The sequence below is a fragment of the Neoarius graeffei genome, chromosome 8 (genome assembly GCF_027579695.1).
Source record: "Neoarius graeffei isolate fNeoGra1 chromosome 8, fNeoGra1.pri, whole genome shotgun sequence".
Classification (NCBI taxonomy): Eukaryota; Metazoa; Chordata; class Actinopteri; order Siluriformes; family Ariidae; genus Neoarius; species Neoarius graeffei.
In genome coordinates, this window is record NC_083576.1 from 10,060,629 (window position 1) to 10,071,009 (window position 10,381).

At 41.9% G+C, this 10,381-nt stretch overlaps 1 protein-coding gene across 1 annotated transcript in view; it reads right to left on the reverse strand.

Annotated features, from left to right (window-relative positions):
- Positions 1 to 9,968, reverse strand: part of zgc:154054 (Alpha-1,3-mannosyl-glycoprotein 4-beta-N-acetylglucosaminyltransferase B-like) — a 64,482-nt gene extending 54,514 nt beyond the window's left edge. Inside the window, exon 1 of the mRNA XM_060927277.1 lies at positions 9,614 to 9,968. Coding sequence (XP_060783260.1) covers positions 9,614 to 9,701 — 88 coding nt within the window. The 5' untranslated portion in view covers positions 9,702 to 9,968. The remainder of the gene's footprint in view (positions 1 to 9,613) is intronic.
- Between the last annotated feature and the right edge of the window lie 413 nt (positions 9,969 to 10,381).

Below are 10,381 nucleotides of genomic sequence, written 5' to 3' on the forward strand. Positions count from 1 at the left end.
GAAAGGCGGGGTACACCCTGGACAAATCGCCAGGTCATCGCAGGGCTGACACATAGACACAGACAACCATTCACACTCACATTCACACCTACGGTCGATTTAGAGTCACCAGTTAACCTAACCTGCATGTCTTTGGACTGTGGGGGAAACCGGAGCACTTGGAAGAAACCCATACAAACACGGGGAGAACATGCAAACTCCACACTTGTCAGCTGCTGGGCTCAAACCCAGGACCTTCTTGCTGTGAGGCGACAGTGCTAACCACTACGCCACCTTGCTGCCGCCACAGATATTGTTCTATCCATATTCACTGGACATGAGGAGTCTCATCTCATCTCATTATCTCTAGCCGCTTTATCCTTCTACAGGGTCGCAGGCAAGCTGGAGCCTATCCCAGCTGACTACGGGTGAAAGGCGGGGTACACCCTGGACAAGTCGCCAGGTCATCACAGGGCTGACACATAGACACTAACAACCATTCACACTCACATTCACACCTACGCTCAATTTAGAGTCACCAGTTAACCTAACCTGCATGTCTTTGGACTGTGGGGGAAACTGGAGCACCCGGAGGAAACCCACGCGGACACGGGGAGAACATGCAAACTCCGCACAGAAAGGCCCACGCCGGCCACGGGGCTCGAACCCGGACCTTCTTGCTGTGAGGCGACAGCGCTAACCACTACACCACCGTGCCGCCCCGACATGAGGAGTTTTGGGGTTAATCAGACTTTAACGCAAAATGTGTTTAAAAACAAATTTGAATTCAGTCAGAATTATATGCCATGCATTTCCATCCTTACACAATACTCCTTATAAGCTTTCTATAGTTTTTAGTACAACCCCGATTCCAAAAAAGTTGGGACAAAGTACAAATTGTAAATAAAAACGGAATGCAATGATGTGGAAGTTTCAAAATTCCATATTTTATTCAGAATAGAACATAGATGACATATCAAATGTTTAAACTGAGAAAATGTATCATTTAAAGAGAAAAATTAGGTGACTTTAAATTTCATGACAACAACACATCTCAAAAAAGTTGGGACAAGGCCATGTTTACCACTGTGAGACATCCCCTTTTCTCTTTACAACAGTCTGTAAACGTCTGGGGACTGAGGAGACAAGTTGCTCAAGTTTAGGGATAGGAATGTTAACCCATTCTTGTCTAATGTAGGATCCTAGTTGTTTAACTGTCTTAGGTCTTTTTTGTCGTATCTTCCGTTTTATGATGCGCCAAATGTTTTCTATGGGTGAAAGATCTGGACTGCAGGCTGGCCAGTTCAGTACCCGGACCCTTCTTCTACACAGCCATGATGCTGTAATTGATGCAGTATGTGGTTTGGCATTGTCATGTTGGAAAATGCAAGGTCTTCCCTGAAAGAGACGTCGTCTGGATGGGAGCATATGTTGCTCTAGAACCTGGATATACCTTTCAGCACTGATGGTGTCTTTCCAGATGTGTAAGCTGCCCATGCCACACGCACTAATGCAACCCCATACCATCAGAGATGCAGGCTTCTGAACTGAGCGCTGATAACAACTTGGGTCGTCCTTCTCCTCTTTAGTCCGAATGACACGGCGTCCCTGATTTCCATAAAGAACTTCAAATTTTGATTCGTCTGACCACAGAACAGTTTTCCACTTTGCCACAGTCCATTTTAAATGAGCCTTGGCCCAGAGAAGACGTCTGCGCTTCTGGATCATGTTTAGATACGGCTTCTTCTTTGAACTATAGAGTTTTAGCTGGCAACGGCGGATGGCACGGTGAATTGTGTTCACAGATAATGTTCTCTGGAAATATTCCTGAGCCCATTTTGTGATTTCCAATACAGAAGCATGCCTGTATGTGATGCAGTGCCGTCTAAGGGCCCGAAGATCACGGGCACCCAGTATGGTTTTCCGGCCTTGACCCTTACGCACAGAGATTCTTCCAGATTCTCTGAATCTTTTGATGATATTATGCACTGTAGATGATGATATGTTCAAACTCATCTCATCTCATTATCTCTAGCCGCTTTATCCTTCTACAGCAGGGGTGTCAAACCTGATCCATAAAGGGCCTTGTGGCTGCAGGTTTTCATTCCAGCCATGCAGCAGCACACCTGACTTGGCTCATTCAATCAACTGAACTGTCTTCACACAGTCAAATACTTGCAGCCACACCCACCCTTGATTAAAGGGTGGGTGTGTCAGTTGATTGAATAAGCCAAATCAGGGTGCTGCTGCATGGCTGGAATGAAAACCTGCAGCCACACGGCCCTTTATGGATCAGGTTTGACACCCCTGTTCTACAGGGTCGCAGGCAAGCTGGAGCCTATCCCAGCTGACTACAGGCGAAAGGCGGGGTACACCCTGGACAAGTCGCCAGGTCATCACAGGGCTGACACATAGACACAGACAACCATTCACACTCACATTCACACCTACGGTCAATTTAGAGTCACCAGTTAACCTAACCTGCATGTCTTTGGACTGTGGGGGAAACCGGAGCACCCGGAGGAAACCCACGCGGACACGGGGAGAACATGCAAACTCCACACAGAAAGGCCCTCGCCGGCCCCGGGGCTCGAACCCAGGACCTTCTTGCTGTGAGGCGACAGCGCTAACCACTACACCACCGTGCCGCCCTATGTTCAAACTCTTTGCAATTTTACACTGTCGAACTCCTTTCTGATATTGCTCCACTATTTGTCGGCGCAGAATTAGGGGGATTGGTGATCCTCTTCCCAGCTTTACTTCTGAGAGCCGCTGCCACTCCAAGATGCTCTTTTTATACCCAGTCATGTTAATGACCTATTGCCAGTTGACCTAATGAGTTGCAATTTGGTCCTCCAGCTGTTCCTTTTTTGTACCTTTAACTTTTCCAGCCTCTTATTGCCCCTGTCCCAACTTTTTTGAGATGTGTTGCTGTCATGAAATTTCAAATGAGCCAATATTTGGCATGAAATTTCAAAATCTCTCACTTTCGACATTTGATATGTTGTCTATGTTCTATTGTGAATACAATATCAGTTTTTGAGATTTGTAAATTATTGCATTCCATTTTTATTTACAATTTGTACTTTGCCACAACTTTTTTGGAATTGGGGTTGTAAAAGAATATTAAAAAAAAAGATACCAGTGCCTTCTTCGTTTATGACCCGTCATCACAGACAAATCAAACATTCCTGTCCTGTATATGACCTTTGTCTGTGTGGTCACATGGCATATTCACACAGAATATTAACCAATTCATGATGGCACATCAACCCTGCCTGTGAATTGATGGCTTTACAACTGTACTACTAACAGAGAAATGTACACTTTTATATTATATGGACACGAGTGTTTTACTGGAAAATGCATCACTCGTATTTTTAATACGAGCTACATCCGGGACATGGAGAACCAAAACCGTGACATAAATCTCTATATGGCACTCGTGAGGAAATCGATGAATTGTTTTGATAAATTTGGGTACTTTTTGTTTGTGAATGTGTCGATATAATAAAAAGAAAATCACACCTTGGATTGAAGATATGAAGTTTAACTTATGTTGAAAAACTCACATTTTTCATATGAAATACATCATGAACCTGAGTGACATATTTTACAGTTATTCCACGAAATCGAGTCGTACATGAGCTGATAGCTGACGAGGCACGTAGCACTGAGTTGGCTATAAGCCATGTATGACGAGATTGAGTGGAATAACTATTTTATTCTATCCATATTCACTGGATTTTGAGAAACAGAGCATTTTAATTTTTTTGCAAATTCGATAAATAAAAACGTTATACAAAACGTCAGACAAAATCATTTCTGCTTAGAATGTAAACAAACCGTCGAAATCACAGGAGCAGTTTGTGAAAAATGCGATAATAATAATTCTTGAAAAATAAAAAAGATACTTTCTAACCATCAAATACTTGTATTCCATATTTTGTTGCTTTTTTGTATTTTTTTGGGTTTTGTTTTCAAGTAGAGTTTTTATTTCGTCCTTGGATGGTTCAGCAACATGCTCTGTCCGCCATTTTGTTTTTCTCTACTCACGGTATATGAGCTAATATCCTAGTAGTAGAGTAGCCAATCAGAGCGCGTGATTGCTCATATCCAGTGAATTTGGATAGAATAATTTTGAATATTATTGAAATGTACAGCTTTTGCTCGACACATTGTATCACCACACAAAGATCTGAGGATTACTGGAGGTCTCTGTGTTTTGCCTACAAATAGAGTCTGTAATTTATGTGTCAGCGTTTCGAAAGAAGAGTTTAGCAATGCAGAAATTGTGACACAATGAAGGAAGTGTAATTCGTTGTAGTTCTAATGAGCAGATTATGTCCTGCAAGCTTCGTGGCTCATGTGTGTACCTGGGTAAAATCTTCTAAATCTTCTCCTACAACTTAGTTGTGCGGATCAATAAAACATGTATTGCTTTTGTAAAGTCTATGACAGCCGTTCCATAACACACATTTCTGTCTCTTCTAATTGTCAAAGATAAAAAGCCCAAGCGTTCAGATTATATTTCTGCATATGTTTCAGATTAGAGGATGTTTCTTTTCACACTGTGAGTTAATATTTGTATTCTGCTGTTACTAATAAAATCAGTATCCTATGCAAACAATTCCATTAGAGCCTTGCAAATGCATTTTTACACGCTCATCAGGGTGTATTCGACATATCGTGCACTAAATAGAGTACTGGACTACCTAGAACACTTAATTATTATTCATGTAATGCACCACACAGGCTCATGAAATAGACGATGTACTGTATAATGCATTACCAATGGTGTTGAACATACCGTTCTATTGAACATTCCCTCACTGTTATCTTTATTAGGAACAATTGTACACCTACACCCTAACATAATACCCAGTCAGCCAGTCAGATACTGGGAATTCAGAGGAGAATGATCAAACTGATTCAAGCTGGCAGGAAAGCTACGGTAAAATCAATTAACCACTCTTTACAACCGTGATGAGCAGAAAACTATCTCAGAATGCACAACATGCCAGACCTTGAACAGAAGACCACCTTGGGTTGCAGATGTGTCAGGACTATTGGACATACAGTACTACACTGGGTATTTGACTATTGGACATACAGTACTACACTGTGAATTGGACTATGGATATACAGTACTACACTGGGGATTGGACTATTGGACATACAGTACTACACTGAATAATTGACTATTGGACATACAGTACTACACTGGGTATTGGACTATTGGACATACAGTACTACACTGGCTATCGGACTATTGGACATACAGTACTACACTGGGTATTGGACATACAGAACTACACTGGATAATTGACTATTGGACATACAGTACTACACTGGGTATTGGACTATTGGACATACAGTACTACACTGGGTATTGGACTATTGGACATACAGTACTACACTGGGTATTGGACTATTGGACATACAGTACAACACTGTGTATCGGACTCATGGACATACAGTACTACACTGGATATTTGACTATTGTACATACAGTACTACACTGTGTATTGGACTATGGATATACAGTACTACACTGGGTATTGGACATACAGTACTACACTGGGTATTGGACTATTGGACATACAGTACTACACTGGATAATTGACAATTGGACATACAGTACTACACTAGGTATTGGACTATTGGACATACAGTACTACACTGGGTATCGGACTATTGGACATACAGTACTACACTGGGTATTGGACATACAGAACTACACTGGGTATTGGACTATTGGACATACATTACTACATTGGATAATTGACTATTGGACATACAGTACTACACTGGGTATTGGACTATTGGATATACAGGACTACACTGTGTATCGGACTATTGGACATACAGTACTACACTGGGTATTGGACTATTGGACATACAGTACTACACTGGGTATTGGACATACAGAACTAGACTGGGTATTGGACTATTGGACATACAGTACTACACTGGATAATTGACTATTGGACGTACAGTACTACACTGGGTATTGGACTATTGGACATACAGTACTACACTGTGTATCGGACTATTGGACATACAGTACTACACTGGGTATTGGACATACAGAACTACACTGGGTATTGGACATACACTACTACACTGGGTAATGGACTATTGGACATACATTACTACACTCTGTATTGGACTACTGGACATACAGTACTACACTGGGTATTGGACTATTGGACATACAGTACTACACTGGGTATTGGACATACACTACTACACTGGGTAATGGACTATTGGACATACACTACTACACTCTGTATTGGACTACTGGACATACAGTACTACACTGGGTATTGGACTATTGGACATACAGTACTACACTGGGTATTGGACATACACTACTACACTGGGTAATGGACATACACTACTACACTGGGTAATGGACTATTGGATATACATTACTACACTCTGTATTGGACTACTGGACATACAGGACTACACTGGGTATTGGACTATTGGACATACAGTACTACAATGTGTATTGGACATACAGTACTACACTGTGTATTGGACTATTGGACATACAGTACTACACTGGATATTGGACATACAGTACTACACTGTGTATCGGACTCATGGACATACAGTACTACACTGGGTATTGGACTATCAGACATACAGTACTACACTGGGTATTGGACTATTGGACATACAATACTACACGGTGTATCGGACTCATGGACATACAGTACTACACTGGGTAATGGACATACAGTACTACACTGTGTATCGGACTATTGGACATACAGTACTACACTGGGTATTGGACTATTGGACATACAGTACTACACTGGGTATCGGACTCATGGACATACAGTACTACACTGAGTATTTGACTATTGGACATACAGTACTACACTGTGTTTTGGACTCATGGATATACAGTACTACACTGGGTATTGGACTATTGGACATACAGTACTACACTGGGTATCGGACTAATGGACATACAGTACTACACTGTGTATTGGACTATTGGACATACAGGACTACACTGGGTATTGGACTATTGGACATACAGTACTACACTGTGTATTGGACATACAGTACTACACTGTGTATTGGACTATTGGACGTACAGTACTACACTGGGTATTGGACATACAGTACTACACTGTGTATCGGACTATTGGACATACAGTACTACACTGGGTATCGGACTATTGGACATACAGTATTACACTGGGTATTGGATTTTTGGACATACAGTACTACACTGGGTATTGGACTATTGGATATACAGTACTACACTGGGTATTGGACTATTGGACATACAAGATAGTGTCCTATATAGGCGGAAAGTGTTGGATTATTGGATCTCATACATTACAAAGGTTAATGTCTTATTGTATATGGAGTATTTGACACTACCTAAGGTGACAGACATGTAGTGAACTCTATAACTTTCAAATCACAGCCGTGCCAATATTCAGTACACCATGACACCATGTTGTAAGTGTACAGTAGTAATAAGTTCAATGTAAAGAACTATTTCTCGATTTGGACAAGAGGAGTGACTCAAACAGTAAAATATCACAGTGCTGTTATACTGAATATCAGCACTCTTAAAATTCCACTTAACTAACTAGGATGTTAGTCTAACTACTGTAACTACGATGTTGGATAATTGGATAGTTATATAATACACTTTGTAATTTCGACTACATTGATATACGGAGTGTTGGAGTATTGGACACGTAAAGCACTACAGGGTACTGGACAACTAGACATACTCGTTTCGTACACTAGGCCGTCTAGGACATATCAGTTATCAAATCTCGTTATTGCAAAGGTTATAGTGTTTTAAATTTCACAAGCTTTGAGTATGGAGCTTCAAAATTTCAAAGCTTCAGAGCTTCATCCAGGTAGAGTGAAGTGAAACTAAATTAAAACAAATTAAATTTGTATATTTCATCAGAAGCATGACATGAGATACAGTTCCTCTTACAGTTTATCACATTTACTTCATTGTGTTCCCCGGAAAGGCTACGCCTAAAACCACACACATGGCATGACCTGATGACAGGATGCATTAGTAAGCTTATACTGCATTACACAGGGACACCAGCTATAGCTCACATGGTATGACTTTAGTATGAATGCTTTTTTTTTTCGTTCATTATTATTATTTTTTTTAAAGAATAATTTGCAGTTACTGTATTTTTTACATTGAGGGAAAAGTTTGGATCAATTTAGTTGAGTTAGGCAACTCTTTCTTTATTTCAGTATGGTTCTTGGACTAACTTCACTGCAAAAAATGATATCTTAGCAAGTGAAAATCTCATCTCATCTCATCATCTCTAGCCGCTTTATCCTGTTCTACAGGGTCGCAGGCAAGCTGGAGCCTATCCCAGCTGACTACGGGTGAAAGGCGGGGTACACCCTGGACAAGTCGCCAGGTCATCACAGGGCTGACACATAGACACAGACAACCATTCACACTCACATTCATACCTACGGTCAATTTAGAGTCACCAGTTAACCTAACCTGCATGTCTTTGGACTGTGGGGGAAACTGGAGCACCTGAAGGAAACCCACACGGACAGAACATGCAAACTCCGCACAGAAAGGCCCTCGCCGGCCACGGGGCTCGAACCCGGACCTTCTTGCTGTGAGGCGACAGTGCTAACCACTACACCACCGTGCCGCCCCGCAAGTGAAAATATCTTGAAAATAGTTAAAACGATCTAGCATTTCTCATTAGAAGAAAACAAGACACCAATTTTGAGATTATTAAACCTTGTTCTAGATTGCAACCAATTTATTCTAAGATGTCTTACTGCACTGGCAGATTATTTCACTTGATTATAGTCTAAATGTTCTCAAATTTATTATGTTTTTCCTGATGGCTAGTTTTTGCAGTATTAAATGTCCTGTACAGTGGACAGAAATATCTACAATAATTATAATAATAATCGGCAGCACGGTGGTGTAGTGGTTAGCATTGTCACCTCACAGCAAGAAGGTTCTGGGTTCGAGCCCAGCGGTCGACGAGGGCCTTTCTGTGTGGAGTTTGTATGTTCTCCCCGTGTCCACGTGGGTTTCCTCCGGTTTCCCCCACAGTCGAAGGACATGGGATAGGCTCCAGCTTGCCTGCGACCCTGTAGGACAGGGATGGATGGATGGATGGATGGATGGATGGATGGATAGATAATCTCTCTTGTCGAGCACTGCACCCAGGTCGGGGTCCATGTGGACCCTGTTGATTCATGTCATATTAATTGGAGCATAGTTTAACGCCAGATGCCTTTCCTGCCACAACCCTCATCTTTCTGGGTTTGGGAAACAATCATTCACACCTATGGACAATTTAGAGTAGGTGATTAGTCTCACCGCATGCCTTGGGGAAACTGGGGCACCCATGCAAACTCCACACAGAAAGGCCCCTGTGAGCCACTGGGCTCGAACCCAGAACCTTCTTGCTGTGAGGCGACAGTGCTAACCACTACACCATCATGCTGCATAATAATAATTATAATAATAACTTCTCATCTAACAGTTCCTAAAACCAATAAAGGGAATGGATAAATGCGCAGTCGCGCGCGCGCATAATCTGTGCCATAATATTATGAGTACAATCCCACCATGAGCTCCTACCGTCTTTTGTGGCATGCCAGGAGATCTGGATTACCAGCCCTCCACACAGCAGACCTGTGAGAATGAGAAATCTCCCATGGCATCTCATCCCAGCCTGGACAGGTGATCCGATCGATCCCTTCTCACGTTCGAATCCGCTCCCCAAACCGAAAGTTTGCCCGTGATCAGCTGGGTTCCCTTCTGGTCATTTCGGTTCAGTCGTGGTGTTTAGTGACGACGCGCTCCAACCCCGACATGCTGTCATCTCCACACATGCCAAGAAGTTCAGTTTGAGAAGTGTGAAAATGATGATGATGATGATGATGCGGGTGCGAGAACTTCTGCAGAATAGCATCATTCTGTCCCCTGCTCTTACTTCACTTCGGGTTCGGTCGAGAAGCTCCTCCCTTTCCACCTGTATTCTGACGTCAGCATTGTGTTCAGGGGCTATAAAACACTTAGGGGTGTGCTGTTATAGGAAAATAATGATCAGTATATATATTCCCCATAAACTACAGTGATTTCCGATTTTTTTCAAATAGGCAAGATAAGGTAAAGTGTAGGGTACAAATGAAATGAAGAATAAAAAGACAATAATATTACATAGGACTTGTGGACATTAAAAAAATAGAATACAATCAAATAATATTCATAGTAGAATAAAAGGGAGAGCGGGGAGACTTGAGACAGGGGAGACCTGGGACGGTTTGTATGCCCATAACCGAATGTCAATCAATCAGGTTTGAGATTCCATCAGAAGTTCGATGTTGCCTCTTAGAGTAACCTACT